Raw genomic sequence first — 20,747 nt, forward strand, 5'->3', positions numbered from 1 at the left:
TTGGTAGTCTGAGCCCAATAAAAATGTATTTAGTTGCAAAATTGTCCCACTCAGTCAGATTGCTGATACAGGGGAGGAAAGCAAATCGGTAATAAGCTAATTCAAGAGCATTCAATACTTGTTAAACACTGAAGGCAAAAGTATCTAAAGAAATCAGCTCAAAAGAGGTGTTTTACTAACTAGAGAGGCTAGATTATAGGACCTGTGCATCTCATCACATGGCCCTGGACTGGTGGAGGTTCTGTCAGTAGTGTCCATGGACACCCAAGAACTCTTTGTGTGCTGTCCCTTGACCAGCCAGTATTAATATCAGCTCTGAAACCAACTGCCAAGACTCACTTCTGTACATGGGGAATTTGCTTTAGTAGTTATGAGGTTCACACATGAACCTACTGATATCCAGTGATACCAAGATATTAATGTAGCAAAGACAAGAATTACTCTATTTCTGTCCCAGATCATTGCTGTACTATGATCAAAATCAGAGCCCTTGTACTTTAGAAGAAGATACCCCATTGATTAGGTATGTAAAGGAATAGGTGTGCTTGAACTCCTCGAGATGTCAAGTGATTTGATGAGCACAGATCCCACATAAGCACAGGCGATGAACTTTGAAAACTAAGATGTAAATGGTGGGAGAGTGTGTTGGTGTTGGGGAATGAGGGTTTTTTTTCTGGTTTTAATGCTAAAAGTGTACATCTAAAATAGCTCTACTGACTGTGCAGTTCCCATTGGACTGGTTTGTAGTGGGGTCTCAAAGGGGAGAGTCACTTCGTGTGTTCTGGTGTTTGCAGTGTCAGACAAAGACACAGGCACAAATGTTATGTGCCATTTTGTCCAGAATTCAGAGATAATTTAAACAAAGGTTTAAATTAATAGCTAAGGTGTAACCTTACTGTCTTGCTTTTTTTTTGGTATTTCAGCTCTTGGCTTATTTTATCAAGTGTTCTGTATATTGCATAAGCTTTTGAGAGTTCTTCAGAACTGAGGAACAGGTTCACTCTGCACACTTGAAGTTCAAATTGTATATTCAGTTTTATGCTAAAGGTTACAAAATACATGTATATATTGCATGTGGAAGCTCTGAGCATGAGAAGAAAGTGAATGTGCAGAACAAGTCAATATTATACCTAATGAACTACATGTTTTTCTTGGGGAGTGCATTATGTTATCTGGTCTGATCTGATTCTCTTTGCAGAGAAAGAGAGGAAGACAGCTCAAGGAAAAAAAGGTGGATTCCTTAAGAACAACATTTTCTACCTCTGAATTACCAAACAGAAGTAAAGAGGATGGCTCACCTGAAAGAAGCAAAGAAATGTGGGTGTCTCATCCACCACTGATGCCAAATGAGAATGAGGTAATGAGTTAACATTTGTCCATCTGGACAAGCACCACATTCAAACAGATGAAAATATGGAGAGATACACTGTCCAAATGTTAAAGGCTAGTGGTATTTATCCTATTGGTAGCAAATATTTAAAATACTGCCTAAGTGCTTAATACTTAGAGAGGCACCTGCAGGGATCATCTTTGGCAGTGGCATTTGCCCTGCTGAAGAGCTGCAGTAATCTGACTGATAAATAAGGTGCCCTGCAATGAGCTAGGTAGTGCTTTCACTGAAGCCTGCAGTTAGCAGTAGAGGTTGGCAAAAAGGGAAAGAAATCTTGAGGATGTGGATGCCAGCATGTCCACATTCATTTTGTTTCTTGTAGGTTTTAGGAAGGACAGAATTCTGTGTTACTGAAGCTAGATTACTTCAGCTATCTAAAGTAAACAGTAGGCAGGCCAGAGGCATTTTTATCTTCTGAAACATGTGAGGTTAGGGATTTGATGTGTAGAGACAGGAAAACAACAGGCATCATCTGGAGAGAGTGAGATGGAAATCAGAGTCAACTTGTTAAGAACTTCTGCCCTCCTGCCTGAATAACAAATAACTAAGCTGTGATCTAGGCTGTACTCAGCATTTCCCTTCATTCAACTTTTTATTAGAAAAGAAGTAGCAGGTCCTTTTGTGAGATACACAGAGCAACACACTTAAGTGCCTTCAAATTGTGTGACTGGCCTCAGTCAAAGAGTACAAGCTGCCACATTCCTCTCTACTAGCCCAGGCCTTTGAGGTGGGACCAAGCAAAGCTTTTAAAATTATCACATTCTGTCAGTTGATTGTGTAACAATAATGACAACAATCTTTCTGACATTTTTTTTTCATGAAGAATATTGTTGCCTCATTGGGATAGTCTGTCTTTAGGTCTCTTTAGCCACTTTGAATTGTCTTTCTGCCCCATAAAGCAATGTGCAACTTCCATTATCCTTTTTTAATGGAACATCTTAGTGCTTGTCTTTGTTTCTAAAGAAAAAAAGCTTCAGACTTGGCTGCACATTTTTGTCACATTGGCAGTTTAAGAAACAAATACAGTAATAGTAGAATGCATCAGAAAAATTGCTAGTGTAGTAGCAGGAAGAGGCTGTGATGCCTTAAGTAACCTTTAAGCCTGCCCTGAGGAAAGGAAAGAGGGGAAAAAACTGCTATTGGAAACAGTGCTACTGTTCTAAATGCTGCTTTTCAGGCATGTTGTGATTACTTCCACTGTTGTTCCAGTTGTTTCAGTTTGGTCCCGTGTAGATTTTTAGAGGATTACCCACACCTTTTCTATTTTCAGGAGCATTGCATTCATTTCTTACAATTTTTTATATACAACATATATAAAGCTATCTGGACAAAATCTTGAGCAATATGTTCCAGGGCACCCTCCTTAAGCAGAGAGGTTGGACAAGGTGATTTCCAGTGCTCCCTTCCAACCCTACCCATTCTGTGATTCTGTGAACTGTTTGTATAAATCAGTAGGAGCTTTGACTGTGATTTTGATTCTGTTTCATGCATGTAAGTTTTTCTGCCTATCTATCTATAGAGAGTGATGAATGAGAACTGGAAAATTGGTGGCTCTGATGGAAATGATCTCTGTCTGTCTGAAAGAGAGAAGGTGAGGTTTTCTTTGGAGTGGAGATTATGAGCAGAACATGACTGATTTTTGCTTTATTAATTTACAAATTACTTGCAATTTATTGATGTATTTCATCCCCATCTCTGGGAAAGAACAATGAGAGCACTGCAATCCAAATTTTTATCCAAATGTTAATGTACTTGTATGTGCTTTCAGAGTGTTAAGGTTCAATAAGTCTTGATGAGAATGTTGTCAAACCAGGTTAAAAATAAAATTATCTAAGAGCATCTCTAATTACTTCATGGAAACACACTCTACTCAGTGCATATAGTAAATCTGCCATGGTTAGCACTATTTGTACATAGGCTGGGAAAGGCCTTTCACCCTCACCCTGTGCATCTATTCAGAGGGATACCTGAAATAAGACATGTCTTTTCTTGTGGCATGTTTTAGATAGTTTAGACCATTGACATCAGCCTGAAAAAAAAAGTAGAGCAATGCCCCAGATGAAATACTTTTTTACTTCCCATTCAGTTCACCATTAGTATCAAAACAGAAGGATTAAGCTCTAGTTTGCCTACAGCCTGTACTGTCCCTATGCCATATGAATTGAGCTTGCAAAATTGCAGAGTAACTTGCCATGCATCATTTTCCTATGAAAATATTTTACTTCTTCACCTTCCCACGAAATTCCTGAAAAAGTTGCTGTACAGCTTGAGCTCCTTTCCCATCACTTTAGAAGATATGCAGCAGTTTTGGCAGCAGTTCTTTGCCTATACCTAAAAGTATTTCCTTTGGGTTACACATTCATCAAAGAAAATTCATATGCCTTTTCGGAAAGGGAACGATGGAGAAGATGAAGCAGACAGACAATTTAATGCATTTTGCTTTGCTCTAGATTGTACTGTAAGGAATGGAATTAATACATTTTAATCTATTTTCCAAATTTTTTATGGCAGGTGGCCGAGTGCTTAGATTTGGAAGACACAGACACAGATGAAGTGACATGCAGGGGTAGGTTTCCCCCCTTCATATTCATTGTCATTTTCTGTCTTTGAATGCAAATGTATGAACATTGATTAAAGAACTGTTTCTCATCTAAAAGAGATGATTTTCCTCAGTTCTTCTAATGCTAGAAAATTCCCCAAATTGCCCCAATTCCCCAAATTAAAGTATTAATTTTCTTGCTCTAAGAGGTAATGAGATAAATTTAAAGGAATTTAGATAGGAGACTGAACAGGAGCCAGCAGTGTGCTCAGGGGGCCAAGGAGGCCAATGGCATCCTGGGCTGGATCAGGAACAGTGTGGTCAGCAGGACCAGAGAGGTGATTCTGCCCCTGGACTCAGCACTGGTGAGGCCACACCTTGAATCCTGTGCTCAGCTCTGGGCCCCTCAGCTCAGGAGGGACATTGAGGTGCTGGAGCAGGTCCAGAGAAGAGCAACGAGGCTGGTGAAGGGACTGGAGCACAAGTGGCATGAGGAGAGGCTGAGGGAGCTGGGGGTGTTCAGCCTGGAGAAGAGGAGGCTCAGGGGAGACCTTGTCACCCTCTGCAACTCCCTGACAGGAGGTTGGAGTCAGGTGGGGGTTGGTCTCTTCTCCCAGGCAACCAGCAGCAGGACAAGAGGGCACAGACTCAAGCTCTGCCAGGGGAGGGTTAGGTTGGATATTAGGAAGAGATTTTTTATGGAGAGAGTGCTCAGGCATTGGAATGTGCTGCCCAGGGAGGTGGTGGATTCACCATCCCTGGAGGTTTTGAAGATGAGACTGGATGTGGCACTTAGTGCCATGGTCTAGTAACCACAGTAGGGTTGGACTTGATGATCTTGGAGGTCTTCTCCAACCTGGTTGATTCTATGATTCTATGATAGCAGTCCCCTATCAGGTAGAGATTTCAAAGACATCTTTTTGGAGCAGAGTTCATTTTTCTATGTTCATGTCTTAAATTCTGATAATACCTATTAAAACCCCCCCTGGAGCTTCCTGTTGGAAACACAAACCCACATTTCACTCTTATCATAATGAAATGAAAATTGTCCGTGTCTAGTTCATTAAAGTATTGCTAGGTATTGCTAGTTCCAAACAGGCCACAAATTGCTTGATGAGAATTAAGCCCAACACTAAAACACCAAGCAGAACAGTGAGGAAAGAAGAGCTCTGCCAGAGTTTGGGGGTAGCTTGCCACACTCAGGACAATGACAGACTGTGTCTCTCTCCAGATTTTGGATCACTTCTGTGTATTTGTGTGTGTGAGGAGTAAATATTAATTGGATACATTTAGAAACCCTTAGTTAAACACGTTTGAGACTTGCCTCAGTGCAGAAGGAAGATGTATCAACAACACTCACAACATTCAACTTGTATTTTATAACTTTAAACAGTGCATAGCCAGAAACTAATTACTCCTTCTAAACTCTGTAAGGACAATGAACAGCATCCAAACATATATCTGGAATACTCACAGCTTGGGTCTTGCCCAGAGCTTCTTTGGTGGAGATAGTTGTTGACTCAGGATGAAACATTTCCCCTTGACTCATAAATGCAGAAAATAGCACTTAGAGTTTGCTAGTCATCTTACCTGTCAAGATCCACTTAATAGGCTTCATAATGATAGAGGTAAAATATTACTCCTGTAGAAACCAGAGCAAGGAAATGCAATTAAAAATTTAAAATGGCATAATTTCTATTGTTTGTAATGATAAAGTAATCTCAAATAAAATCCCTGTTGAACACCTTACTAGAGAATCCGTTCTGTCAGTTTATAAATGAGGCAAAGCATGACACAAATTTGAAAGACATTCTGTTGTTGGCCTTTTCAGATGCTGCCACCTGTATGTCAGAACAAATGGTTGATTTAAGACCTCATATTGACAAAACAAACTAGGACACCCAGGAAAAAAATATCATACCTTGCTAGTATAATTGCAACAAGCTTTTATCTCTCCCTGTTCTTGGCACCCGTTCAGTATCTCTGTGCTTCATTTAGCTTTAAAGGGCAGGTCAGTTAGCTGAGTTAGCAACTCTACATTAATACAATAAATATTCATCCTGAAGGGGAAATCACTCAAAGTTGACAGTGTGAAAAGCATGATAGAAAAGAGGTGTTAAAACATCCCATCTAAAGCACTGGGTTTTTTTGGGAGGTGTCCTGGAAGACTCATTCTAGTCTTGAGTTGGGTTTTTTTTTAATTATTCTGATTTATTTTGCTAAGTTCAATGTCTTTTAAGTTGTGAAGGAATACAGCTGCCAGGAGAAAAAGCAGCCCATGGATTTGGCCAGTATGCAAATTCATTGTGGCTGTTTTCATTTGACAGCACAGGGCTGAAAGCCTGAACCCAGGGCAATGCTTTGCATTGTGGGACTTTGGCACAGTAAACCATGACTGGCAAAGTCAAATCACTGCTCCAAACCATAGCTTTATGCCTCGTGTAGAGACAGCATGTGTATGGTGTACTGTTTAATCACTCTCCCTGAATTTATCTGTAACTGTAAGTAGCTTAAGGCAACAATAGAGGTGAACAGTCTTTCTCCAGGGATGGATGGAAAATGCCTAGTGCCTCTGTTTTAGCAACAGAATTTCTTTCCAGAACTTGTTACAAATCTCTTGCTGCAGGGCTTGAAGGATAGTTAGGTAAGAATAGGTAATACTTGTCTAAGTACAAAATATGTAAGGAGCATATCTAGAGACCTCGAGTGTGCTAGTTTTTAAATACAAGCGAAAATTAAAACAGGACTAATTAAGTGTATGGGTGAGGCTCCATAGGCAAGGATATCTGAGTCTCATCCTAACCCATCTTGGAGCACTGAGGTACTGCAAACTTGTCTTTTCAAGGTCCTGGTTGTCTGTAATCTCACAGAAGCTGAGGAGAATCCAGGTGACTCAGTTACTTTGAAGCTGAGATCTAGCACAACTGTTGGATTATTTAGACAATTACTTAGGCAAATTATATCAAAATCTGTTATTTTTCCATAATCTGTGCCTTTCCATTTATATTTTGAGCCTATATTTGCTTCCAGAAAAATCAACTTGAGGAAGAGGATTTGGAGTGAAATTAGGTGGATTTTTCCAAGTTTGGGCCTCCCCCCAACTGGTGAATCCCATTCTTGTTTTTCTCCTCCAGTCTCTGCAATCCATTTAACACTGCCTTGAGATGATTTCACACTAGGCAGCTCATTGGGACTAACAGCCTGAAGCATGAGAATCAGAGGAGACTGCAAAATTTAGCTTTCAAGCTTTTTTTGTTATCACTGCCTCCCTTCTCAGCTCCCCATCAACAGCATTTTTGTGAAATGTAGTGTCTGAAAGTGGTAAAACCTGTGTCAGTGTATTTATAGCTGTCAGTGTATACATTGCTGGGCATCGTTTGGCTACAGTAAAGTTAAAGTTATAGTCAAGACTTTGAACTTCTTCACTCTCGAAAGTTCAGAGAAGACTTGTGCCAGCTGATGTTTTTTTCTGTGCTTAGAATTAATGCCAATGGTACACAATAAGCAAAAAACTCCAACTCAGCAGTGTTGACACATTTAGTAATCACTTTCTGGGGTGCAGAGGAGGGACTAAAGAGAATTATTCAATTTCCAAATATGCCCTCATTAAAGTGTGTTGAAATTGAAGAACATCATCTATGTTCAGTGCCATATCCAGGGAGTTGATTCTTCATAGTATGAGAGGTGCATTTCAAAATGTCTTCACAGTTTTTTTGATATCGGTGCCTGTTCAGTTATCTCTGTATATGGTGCTGTTGGCATTATCCAAGGCTTTCCTGTTGCTAATTAATCACCTCCACAGAGAACATAATTAGCAGCTTAATTAGGATCATCATCCAGTAGTGCTGTAGCAGCAGCCGAAACAAGCTGTGAGGTACTGGCTAGAACTTACAATAGCCTAGAGTTCCTTTGAGTGCTCCCACTGAGAAGGAGAGCTGTCAAAACTCCCTAATTTTTCTCTCTGATGGAGTTTCTTTATTAAACATTATCAGGGAAAGCAGCATTTACCAATTAGACTTTCATATGCTGTCGCAGAGCCAGGATAGAGAGACAAAGCTCATTTCTGGCATGTCTACTGGCAAACAAAGGTTGATTACCACATTCTTATGGGGTGATTGAAGGGAATTTGAAACATTGTTTGCATTACTAACAAGCCTTATAAAGTGGAATTGACATTCTGACTATGACAAGCAGTTCTCGCTAAAAGCAAAAATACATTTCCTTCTGTTGTCCTAATTCTTAAGAGTTATCTTTCTGAGCCATTGCCAGACTGTTGCATAATAGTGCTTCCTCCTCATCTTCTCTCTGCAGATTGGGCTGTTGAGGGGGAGAAGCTCTTAGTGCAGAAATAATCAGTATTTATAGCAGTAGGGGATACAAACTTCTTGATGTCGAGATGTCTCTGCCTTCAGTTAGGGTCTAGATTTAGGGTGCAAGTTAGAAACAATAGTGGAAGATGCCATTATTTTTAAATGAGCATTCACAGCTTCCTTCTGTCCTACAAATAATTTTGACCCAAATTATGAAAAAAGCAGCTGCAGAGCATGGGAAGACATAGCATAGATACCTGTGGACTGTGCTGTCCTTTTCAGAAAGCTTTCTCGTATAACTGGTGCAGAATCAGAACAGATGCGATGCTGAGAACAAGTACTGAAAGCACATAGATGGCTAGAGATAGACATAAGCAACCAAGAGAAGAGGGATGAAAATGAAACCACTTATACATGAATCATGAACCAAAAGACAAAATTCCAGGAATGAAATACCCAAGGGAATTAATTCAGCTCTTTTGAAAAGAACATTCTACTTTGAAATTCCAAACCTGCTGGCTTTGAAATAGCACACTATTCCCAAAAGAAAACTAAATGAAGAATTTGATCATGGATTTTTTACTGAGGCTTAGCTAGGAAATCATTATGCAGATTCACGGAGGAATGAGAGGTCTGTAACTCCACAACTGGGGTAAAACTATGCACATCCTTTTCACCCTGGATCTATGGTACCCTCTTATTGGTTCAATTAACTAACATTTAAGCAATGCTTTGAAAATTCATTCTGAGGTTTTGAAAGGAATGTAAATCTAGTATAAAACTGTAAAGAAACTTGTGTATCAGCTGGAAAAAAAAGTAGATAGATTTACATAATCCTTTGACTAAATTGCAAGACATATGGTCCCCTTAAGTTCTTTCATAAAAACATTACTGAGATGAGATGGACACATCTGTTCTGTAACAGAGCTGAGATTGATTCATGGTAAAAGATATTTCTAAACCTAAGGCATATCCTTCTGATCTGTCAGAGAATGCAAACCCACTGTTCCCCGTACGAATGTTTTGCTTAAGTATGGAAAGGAAAAGTGATTCAGAAAGTCTGTGCATTTGTGAACTGTGGACCAAATCCTGCCTGTATGGAAAGGTTACAAGTCACTCTGTCCCAGATATCATAGAATCATAGAATTTAAGGGTTGGAATGGGCCTTAAAATCATCTAGTCCCAATCTAACCTGCCCTGGGCAGGGACACCTCCTCACTAGATCAGGTTGCTCAAGGCTCATCCAACCTGGCCTTGAACACTGCCAGGGTTGGGGCAGCCACAGCCTCCCTGGGCAACCAGGGAAAGTCTTCTCAAGTACCTCTTCTGATGAATCTCAGGGAGGAACAAACATCCATGAAATATCCTTGGACAAAAGATTCATCTGTCACTGTAGTGGGGAATATTGGTACTTTTGCCAGGTATTTTTACTTCATGTTTCGGGAGAGTCAGATAAAGATGCTTTGCAACAATTCTTTGCACCCAAATTACAGGTGGTGAAGCTCTGCCCAGCTAATCAATGGCAGACAAGGATTTAGTGTGTTCAGACATCTCAGTACTTTCCATCTTTGTTATGAAAGAAATGAAAGGAATCCCAGGTGTTCGCTGAGTTTAGGAGCATCTACATCCACATTTTTAATTCAGTGTTCTGAAAAAAGAAGAGCTACCTGTGTTTTCAACCAAGTTTGATTTTTCCTTAGTATAGTATTCCTCTCTATATTTTAGCTCAGGAGATGATGGATCTCTTCTAAAGATAGCTTATGCAACAATAAGTATAGCACACTTTGGCTAAGAAGCTTCTGTCTGTGTCTGAGCACTACAGGATTTGAACAGGATTTTGCTAATTTATACATGGAATGGAAGGTTAATGTTGAGTATTTTTTATTCAGCAGGGTCATTAGTTCTCCCAGGAGAGGTGGAACAGACAGTGACTTACTGTATACCCTTTTTGATAAGCCTGTTCAACCAAAGTTCAGAACCTTGTCAGTTCCAGAGCCAAGGGACAGCAAAACCCAAGAGGTATGAGATCAGATTTGTTTGTTTAAACATTGGGGGTTTGGGGTCTTTTTTTTTTTTTGTCCTATTGACTTCTAATTTTATTTCCACAAGAACAGAGGGATATAGATGGAGTGTGTGGAACTGCTGTGAGTTAAATTAATAATGGATTCATAAATACATTAAGAATTGAGCTAAACACTCTAATTCATCTGGCACACTGCTACTATATAATCCTGCATTTTCAAAATGTGTGCTTCAGTACTTCAAATGGTATGTGGGCTTTTTAATATTTAATTTGTGTAACTCACAGAATATTCAAGTAAACTCTTGCACATCCTGACCTTTTAACAAATCCTTACTTAGCTGGAATGATGGGCCGTTTAATTTTCCAGTGATCTCATGGTCTTATGGCATCCTGCAGTTCTCATTGGCTTAATATAAGAACCATTTTCTGCAACAAGGAGGTAGTTAAATGATGCCTTTAATGTGACATTTAAAGGAGAAAAAAAAAGTTGTAGAATATATTATGGTCAGAATTGGGATTTGTTCCCTTGGAAATGAGTAGTAGCAAGATGCTGCTGAGAATCTGCATTGTCTAGGTCTGGTGTGGAGAGGTTTGCTTTATGGAGCCTGAGCCTTTTAATCAGCCTCAGTCAATACAAGCTTTAATTTAGAATTGCCATTCTCCCTCGGAATTTCAGTTCTTTTCAAACTGCAGCAGAAGGTGTGGATTGCTCACAGGCTTATTTTAAGTCATTAAGCCTCCTATCCCAATAGCGTGAGCATTAAGTTTTGGGGATGTTTCTATTGCAGAGAATTCTTCAGTACTCTTTCCTGATCATTATAACAGCAGCTGAAGTTAGCTTCCAGCTAAAATGGGCCAGTTTTGATAGTTTCATATGCTTATTGACGTTCCCATGAGGCTTAAATCAAGTTTATAAATGACGCGTGACCAATGAAGGTTTGGTGTTATAGCAGTGCATATGGTGCCTCCTTTCCTGAGCTCAATTGTGTTTAGGTCCCTGCAATAAACTCTTTACTATAAGGAACAAGTCTGCTTTGGGAAAAAGTAAATGTTCGAAAATGACCTTTCAAGCTTTAATACCCACCATTCTGTGAATAAAAATACTCACTCTTTTCCCTAAGGATTGACATAATTCAAGGGGTTTGCCTTGAGATATATCCCTTGGCACACAAAATAAATAAAAAAAACAACCCACCCAAACGAGAAATGAGGTTTTATAGCTTTCTCATTTGATAACTTCTGTATAAAACCAAAGGAAAAGGAGGGTTGCAGCAGCCTGCAGTGTTCATAAAGGGCTGCATATGGTTCTTTAAACTATAATTCATGAAAAATAGATAAAGATCCCACTGCATGCAAAATTCATTTCCATTTGAGGAAAAGTTCAGTTATGAAAGAAACTGAGTATTATTACATGCTTAGGAGTTGCTGCATTTTTCAAGAAGGCTTACAATTTTCACAACCATTTGGTTGGTGCCAGGCTGCTTAAGATGAAGGCAGCCTATCCCCTAAATTATAAACATATTTTTGCCTTCATTTAGATAAGAGAAGTGTGGCCTGATTTTTAGAACTGTCAGGACTGAACAGGTCCATTTTAAAATCCCTCAGTGCTTCAGATTGTCATTGTCTTGAAAATTAAGTCTTGCATTTCTTATGGCAGGACTAGTTTAGAAAGAGAAAAAGATTTTCCCTGGAGGCATCTCTGCTTTGAAATGAGACTGTCCTCTGTCCATCAAAACAAATCTGTTAGGGAAGGGCAACAGAATGTGGCTGCCTAATTGGTTTTCTTAGAGAATAGAGATCATTCCCTATGAAAAATAGCAGGATGTCAAAAGTCTATGCTGTGGGAACACTTGTGAGGCACTTTAGGGTAAGGTGTGTATCTCTGAACATATTGCTAGGGAAAAAGTTTCAGAAGCTCTGCTAAAACCCAGTTTATAACTTGCCTAATTGTTAAAGAACAACTTGTCTCCCAGAAAATGTTTTTCTGTGTAAAGCTGTTAGGGAGAGGCTTAGTGAATGACCCAGCAAATTATTCGTGTTGTCCAACAATGTTGCTTCATCTTTCTTTCCTCACTTTAGACACACATTTTCCAGGGTTTCAGTATTGACAGCACAGCATACATGACCTCCCACAGGCCACTGCAAATTGAACCTGCATTCACTCTGTAGCTGAAGTTCTTTATCATAGGACATTTTCCTTCCCTACCCAGAAATTTATCTTCTTCTTTATTTCTACTTATTTTTTTCTTTCATAAAAGCCATCATAGTTTTTTAATGTCTTAATATTTGCTTCCTTTGGTCTTTGCTCGTATTTCCCTCCCTGCATACACATGGATGCAGTTGATGCATATTTTCCATCCACTCACTATAGATATGCATTCAAAGAATCACAGAATAACAGAATGGGTCAGGTTGAAAGGGACCACAGTGGGTCATCTAGTCCAGTCTCCCTGCTCAAGCAGGGTCATCCTAGAGCACATGGCTGAGGATTGCATCCAGACACTCATTGAATATCTCCAGTGAGGGAGAATCCACAGCCTCTCTGGGCAGTCACCTGCACTGTAAAGAAGTTCTTTATGTTTAGATGGAACTTCCTGTGCATCAGTTTCTGCCCATTGTCTCTTCTCTCATTCCAAGTGGGATTTGTCTTATCTAACTTCAGCTTTAGCTGTGGTCTAATTTACTCCTTCAGTCATCAGGATGCAGAGCTAAGCAGCTCCAGGAAGTGATTCATCCCACTTGCTGTAGGTTTTTGTCATAAGCTGTAATATACCTCCATCCACAAGCTCAGGCTGGGCCATTTTTGGCTAATTGGCTACCGTATTCGAGAAGACTAATTTTTATATGGCTGGGATTAGGAAAGAAGAAGTCTACCTTTCCATTATCCTTTTTTTTTCCTTTAGTTTGAGCATTCAAAGAAGTATTTACCATGCCTATCATTTTATTTTTGTCTGCAACGTCAGAATCTATCACCTAAAATACAACTTCCATTGAATTCCTGTGGTTTCAGGTTTTACTGATAGGCCTCACCTGAAGTTTGTTTCTGTTATGTGCTTTGCATAAATGCAACAAGAACGAGGAACAACTTAAAGACAGGATTGACTAAGTGAAAGAAGATGGAAGAGCTGTAACTTCTCAGAGGCCAGTAAAGACACAGAGATTGAATGACTCATCCAGAATGATGAAACAGAAGTGGAAAACTGGTCAAGATTTATTGACTAACAATCCAGTGCCCCAAGCTCAAGACAAACATTTTTTTCTCCCAATTACCCCAGTACATATCAAGATTATATGAGATCATAGCATACATACCTTCCCCCCACCTTTTTTTTATTTATTGTTATAGAACTAGTAAGTTTTCCCTTGAGTATGCAATGAAATCATTGGTGAGTGGATGTGCATCCTTTACATAATCTGAAAAAGTGAATCATAGAGTGGCATAATTACACAGAACTGAAAGTTTTGGAAGGACACAGTCAAGCTGTTCAGTTAACTGTGACTCCACATAGATTAATAAAGGACTGAGTTGCCAATTATTAATAGACTTTGAAAATGTCAACTTTAAGGTATTTTATTTACAACACTACTTTGTAAATCAGCCTCTAGCAAAATACTTCAGTTATTAATATGAATATTACATTCTTTCCCTCCTTTAATTTGGGCATGCAGGAACTGTAAATGAAAGTGATTTTTTCCTTCAGAGAGTAAATCACAGAAGCAATGTTAAGCAAACTGGCAGTTTTCTAATAGAGCAGGATTCTATTCCCAGAGAGCTCTCAAAAAGATTTCAATTAGATGTTAAATTAGACACCTGAAATTCACATATTGCTCTCAGCTCCTTAGGCAAAAATAACAAGATAATAACTTGATAAGCTCAGAGGATTTGATGTTCTATTGTAAAATGTCTTCCTTCGGAAATAGATCAGAATTGCAGTTTGCAGTATTAAAGTTTTAGATTGCTTGTCTGTATGGAAGGCTGAAGTGAAAGGCTTCTTGGCAGAAGAAGCCAAAAAATAGGAATCCCTAGTGCTTTGTGTATTCATTTGAGAGATGCAGCTGAGTGATAAATATACAATGGGAGTAAACTTTTCAAATGTGCAAAGAATGGGTTACAGAAAACTTGTTAACAGGGTGAAGTTGGGTATGTTCTATTTTGACATCTAATTTCAGTTAGCAGTTTGGGGTTGAGTTTTGTAAACAAAAGTTTTTGCACTACTTTGCTATATCTGCACAAAATGTTCCTGGAATGACATCAAGGTCAACACAAGGTCATAGTCAATATGTATGTACTTTTGTAACTATTTTGGCAGAGGAAGGTAGATTTGTTTTTGTAGAATCCTTGTGAAGGCTTACTGTAGCTTTAACTCTGCTTAGCTTAGCCACCCGTAGATAGATGTGTGTTGTGGTTTAACCCCAGCCAGACACCAAGCCCCACTTAGCTGCTCCAGCAGGAACGGGAAGAGAAACAGAAGGGTAAAAGCTAGAAAACTCATGGGTTGAGATAAAACCAGTTGAATAGGGAAAGCAAAAGTCACACACACAAGCAAAGCAAAACAAGGAATTCACTGTTTCCCATGGGCAGGTGGTGTTCAGCATCTCCAGGAGAGCAGGGACCATCACACAGAACAGTTCCTTGGGAAGATAAACAGCATCACTCCAAATGTCTCCCCTTCCTCCTTCTTCCTCCCACTTTACATACTGTGCATGATGTGCTATGGTATGGAATATCCCTTTGGTCAGTTTGGGTCACCTGTCCCAGCTGTGTCTCCTTCCAATCTCCCATTCACCCCCAACTCCCTTGCCAGTGTGGCAGTATGGAAAGCAGCAAAGGCCTTGACTCTGTGTGAGCTCTGCTCAGCAATAACAAAAACATCTCTACATTATCAACCCTGTGTTCTGCACAAATCCTAAACATAGTCCCGTATTAGCCACTAGGAAGAAAGTTATCTCCACTGCGGCCAAGATCAGCACAATGCGGTAACAAATTTTGTTACAGCCAAACTAACTGAAAAATATTTGTGCTTTGCATTGTATTTTAGAAGGGCATTTTGAATTTCTGCAAATGGAAGACAGGTAGTAGAACCCTGCTTGCTGGTACCAGTTGTTACCCAGTTGCTGGTAAACTTACTGACGTGGAATTTTATGAAGCTTTGCCTGAGGAAGAGATGTAAACAGACATGAGTATGATGAGGAGGTCAAGGTGTTGACCTTAGCTTTAATGGGAATGAGAGTTTTTCTGCAGGCTTTGTTTCATGTAAATATGTCCCAAATGTGCTATTTATAAAAGTAAACTCATGTAAACATTTCCCAAATGTGCTATTTATAAAAGTAAATGATGGTTTACCTGAGATAGTCTGTGGGCATAAGCAAGCTAATCTTTGCATGCAGAATGAATATTGTTTTCTAGGCCAACTCTATCTACAAAGTTTTTCCCATTTATACATGCCCATGGCCTACAGGTCTGCATCGAGGATGGTTTGTATGCTCCAGCATCTATTGAAGCCAATCTCAGCTAGGCCCTTAGAAAATGAAGCAGTAGGCATGATTAAGAAAATCATACAAATCCAGAAAAAGTATTTTCTGATCATTCAGGCAGCATTACAGTTTACTAATAAAGGATGTAGGTACTACCCAGGTGTTCTCTGCCAGGTCTATCCAGTGCTCAGCCACCAGAGAAGAATCCATCTACTACTTCCCTGACTTATTAGTTGGCATTTACTGTGTCAATGCCACTTCTTACAAAACCTTACCACACGTTGTGCAGAATACTATGCCTTCTGAACTGAGCAGTGACCATAAGATGCTGAGTGTTCTTCCTGCCTTTCAGCAAACAAAGCATGTATTTTTAATTTCAGATACGTCAGCAGTCATTGACTTCACCGAGGGTTCACCAGAAGCTTGAAAAAAAAAGGAGCATGTTTAAATGTTTTGCTGATTTGTTGCTGAAGTACTTAAATTTTTGAAACACCTTTCTAGGTGTTTTATATTAACTTCTCATAGGATAGGGAGCATTCCTATACATTTTTAATAGTGAGGATGTGTCCCCTGTGTTGCCCTGGAATTCATTTTATGTAACTGTTTTCCATAAACCTTTCGTGTCATGGCCCCCTGCAGTTTCTTATCAGCATGGAGCCTGCCATAGTTATTTGTTTTCCTTATTTTATTTTATAGGCAGAGTGTTTATTCTAAGCTGTTTCAACCAGAAGCAATACAGAAATGCCATACACTGTGTCAACAGAGCACATATTGGCAAGTCCAGGATGATTCTCATGCTCATTATGCAAGAGATCCAAACCAGCCAACTGCATATCTAGGAGACTGTGAAAAGAAATGATTGGAGTCTGAAAATTGATTCTGTGTCATTTTGCTCATTCCAGGCATTTCCTTCACTGAAACTGTGTTCTGGGAAGTGTGTTGCATTAGTATCAGATGCATGTACACTGAAGCTTTATGTAATACTAGCCCAGATTTTAAGAGTATGGAATCTGTCTTTGAAATTTAACATAGCTGCACATAACTTGTCCATATCCCCTGCTACAAGTGGCAGGAATATAATAGATATGTGCAAGGGAGGTTTTTAGATTCCTTGCCTTGAGCAAAATTAGTTAATGATATTCATTCAGATACAGTACAGTACAAATGGGGCACATTAAATGGCTTAAATTAGGTCAAATTGAATAATTGAATTTATTCTTTTACTTAAAAAGAGCTTAATCAGCTGAGAGTGTTAGAGTCAGGAAAAAAGAGTTTAATTAAATATTAATTAGAAGTTTATATTTTGAACTCCCTTATTATCACTTGCAGCAATATTATTTATGTGTCTGTTTTTCCTCATTACAGCTACTAGGGGATGATGTTCAACCATTCTCACTTGATGAAGAATTTGATTATGATGTTATGGCACTGACCCCTAAGTTCTCTGAAGCTGAGCTGAAGGCCATTATAGAATTGTCTGAAGAGAAGAAAACGGGGACAGATGTCAAGTCAGCATGAACTGGAGACTGAGTCAAAGGGATTCCGTGCAGTGCTGTTGAAATGACATTTTTATGGGATAAATATAGCTCTTCATTGTACCCTTAGTTAGTGTTTTTATCTATGTGGTCAGTAAATGACATCCCTGAGATTTTTTTGTTTGTTCTCCCGAGGTGCCTTGGAGCCTGTATGGGCCCAGGATAGATGTGCTGGAGTGATTCCTCCATAGGACCAAAACAAGCTCGTGTATTTCAGAACAGCATCATGGCTACTCTCACTTTTGTTTGGTACTGACTCAGTTCCTGACTAGTCCAAAGCTAGTCCTAAAACTGCCTCTTATCTAGTCCTTTCAGTAATGCAAGAGCTTTTTCTTGGCTGACAAATCAGCCTATAAACCCTTTCCCTTAAATATACAGAGTTACATGAGTGAATAAATCTGGGAATATTATTTTCTTCTATCTTTTGTGTTACTTCAGTTCTACAAGGAAATAAATATTCCCGTTTCCACTAAACTTTTTGTGTTGATCAAAGTTGAGGTGATGGAACTCCTAACAATGAAACCAGTAACTCCTACAAAAAAACCCAACCTTCCACACAGAGAAAAAAATAATCCATTAAAGGCATTGGCATTGAAAGGCTGTCAGATTTTACATTTCTGTTACAGGATATGAATCCAAGAGGAAGCTCAAGGGAGACCTTCTCACCCTCTGCAACTCCCTGACAGGAGGTTGGAGTCAGGTGGGGGTTGGTCGCTTCTCCCAGGCAACCAGCAGCAGGACAAGAGGGCACAGACTCAAGCTCTGCCAGGGGAGGGTTAGGTTGGATAGTAGGAAGAGATTTTTTACAGAGAGAGTGCTCAGGCATTGGAATGTGCTGCCCAGGGAGGTGGTGGATTCACCATCCCTGGAGGTTTTGAAGCTGAGACTGGATGTGGCACTTAGTGCCATGGTCTAGTAACCATGGTAGGGTTGGACTCGATGATCTTGGAGGTCTTTTCCAACCTGATTGATTCTATGATTCTGTGATTCAAATAAGGGCTCATAGCTTACACTCTTCATCACTGAAATACAGCAAACTGGAGTTGAGTACAAGTCAGCTGTGTGGGTGGGAGAGAAGAGTGTGCATCTCTGACCCAAAGTGGTACGTACTCTTTCTGTGATGAGTTTAACACTTTTTTTTTTCCCAGCTATCTGTAGAAACTTTGTCATTGAGGCTTGGTTTAACATCACAACAGTGAATTGTATTATTGACCATTTTCTGGCGTAACTGCATTCGCTAAAGTAAACTGACCAACATTTTGTCCTTGGCTTATCTCCATTTCTGAAGTGGGTGATTAACATGATAAATATGGGACGAGTGCTCGAGCAGACAGACAAGTCACCAAACCATAAGTTGTTTAAAGGCTGTGGATAAAGCCCCTGTGGCCATTTGGCTGCTTCATTGCCAGCAATTTATAAAAGCAAAGAAAGGTGTTTTGATGTTCCAAAGGAGATTTTCTGGATCAGTAACTTTGTAGACCATAATTATGCTCCACTGAATAGCATTTGTTTTGAGCAATGGTGTTTACCTCGATTAGGGGGATATAATTTAAGTGAGATTAGCAAAAAAGAAAACAGAAAAGAGGTTTCACACAAGATATTTAAGGAGACAGATATAAAATTATAGATATGGTGTATAGAAAAATTGGTTTGTACTGGACCTTGCTGGTAGAAGGTAATGAGAAATTTATAACATCTGCATTCAAAAATATGACTGTGCTGTAGTTAGAATGTCTTTTTAAATGTATTTGGCTGTGTAGCAGATTCTGCTGTTTTTTTCTGAAGCATCTTTTTTGGTGTTGTTTTTGTTTTTCAATGTGAATTATTTGAATCCAATGAAGTGTGCTGTTGAACCCAAGATATTTGAAATTAAGTGCTTCAGATCCAACTGGAAATATTCAGTTAAAAATTCCTGAACAGATCTAATTATTATTCATCTTCTGAAAGACACAGATAATGTGTATAAATGAGAAGGATAAGAAGTAAGTTCTGGAAGAGCTCCATGAGCCAATCTGGGAGGAAGAAATTCAGAAGTGCTGTATAATGATATCAAGGTCAACCTTTGAAAGCCTCAACAGAAAAATAAGGGAGACAACCTCATTAACATATGTATGTACAGCAAAGATAAAGTAAGGAACCTTCAGTCTGAGAGAGCTCTGCATACAGAATTTGCTATCCTGCAGACAAAGAATCAACCATAAAGGTGAACTTTTGTGGTTTTGTGGAGTGATGAATTAGGTGCTTCTTGTGTGTGGTTTTTTTCAGAAAAGCATGAGACACAAACTATAGATCAGTCCTGTGGGAATCCTGTTGCCAGTAGAGTCAATGTGAAAACTCGTCTAGGGGTTCATAATGATCTTCTGGCCAAATCAGCTCTGGAATCTCTTAAGTGCATTTGCTCTTCATTTCATTATCAATCTTTCCCTGTACGTTAGGGATATATCCAGCCATTCAGTTCCTTCTCTCATAGGCAGATGATTCTCTCACCAAATGTTCAGAGTACCCATTATGCTCCATAAGTGTCATTCAGTATAGTCATTAGATGGTTCCGTTTGGTATAAAGAAACACTTTGCTGCACAATACCCAAGAAAATTGAAACTCTTTAGTGACATTCATCTTACACAGAGAAATGGGGATAATTCACTTACATTTACACCACTCATGAGTTAGATTTTTGCTCTTTGTTAACAGACATGAATATCACAGTGAAGAATAGGCAATGTAAACTACATTTTCTGAACATGACATTTTATTGGCCAGCCCCTGTGGTTGTTTTTGGCTTGTACCTTTCATTTGATTATCCTTCACAGAGGAGGCATATTTTCCTCTTCTACATTACCAGGTTGTCATTTTTAAGAACATACTTTATGTGCATGTTAAATTTTATACTTGTACGTGGAGTTAGTTACCTGGAATTGTTTCAGTGTTTGTGAGGTGGTTTGAGTCTGAATAATATATATCTTTTCCTCTTGTAGCTTGTATTCTCTTTAATATTTAATGTTTTCAACAGGGGTTGGCAAGGGACATTATACTTTTCTATTTATGGTCTTTTCCAAATATTTTTTCCTGCTTTCTGAAAAATTTAAAGGAAAAACTCTCATATGGAACAGGAAACTCCAAGTGCTACTTGGGAATGACTTAGGGGCTGCTGCAGCAGGGAACACAATTTTCGAGTGCCACTTGGGAATGACTTAGAGGCTGCTGCAGCAGGGAACACAATTTTCTTCGTACCACACTCACATGGATTTTGAACTGCAAAATCTCTGGTGTTGGGTGAGCCCATTGGAAGTGAAGGTTGTGTGATGCATCTCTCTAATCCCTTTGGATTGATGACTTCACTGATGTCTGAAGTGCAGTAGAGATGTGCATATGTATCAGTCAGTGACCTTATCTCTATGAAACTTGTTGCTTGCTTGGTGTGCTGCTTTGGGCTGAAGTAGAATTAACTTTCTTCCCAGTGGCTAGTATGGGGCT

At 39.2% G+C, this 20,747-nt stretch overlaps 1 protein-coding gene across 1 annotated transcript; it reads left to right on the top strand.

Moving 5' to 3' along the window:
• Positions 1 to 1,198: 1,198 nt before the first annotated feature.
• On the top strand, positions 1,199 to 17,255 carry LOC103802256 (chromosome unknown open reading frame, human C11orf74; the record flags this gene model as incomplete). The annotated part of the gene is given in 7 exon segments (XM_009074710.1): positions 1,199 to 1,230; positions 1,232 to 1,357; positions 2,910 to 2,981; positions 3,902 to 3,956; positions 10,129 to 10,182; positions 10,185 to 10,258; positions 17,103 to 17,255. Coding segments are annotated over 7 exon segments (566 nt in total), but the record flags the coding sequence as incomplete, so codon positions are not given.
• Positions 17,256 to 20,747: the final 3,492 nt, after the last annotated feature.

Source organism: Acanthisitta chloris, unplaced genomic scaffold (genome assembly GCF_000695815.1).
Source record: "Acanthisitta chloris isolate BGI_N310 unplaced genomic scaffold, ASM69581v1 scaffold1685, whole genome shotgun sequence".
In the NCBI taxonomy this organism is placed as follows: Eukaryota; Metazoa; Chordata; class Aves; order Passeriformes; family Acanthisittidae; genus Acanthisitta; species Acanthisitta chloris.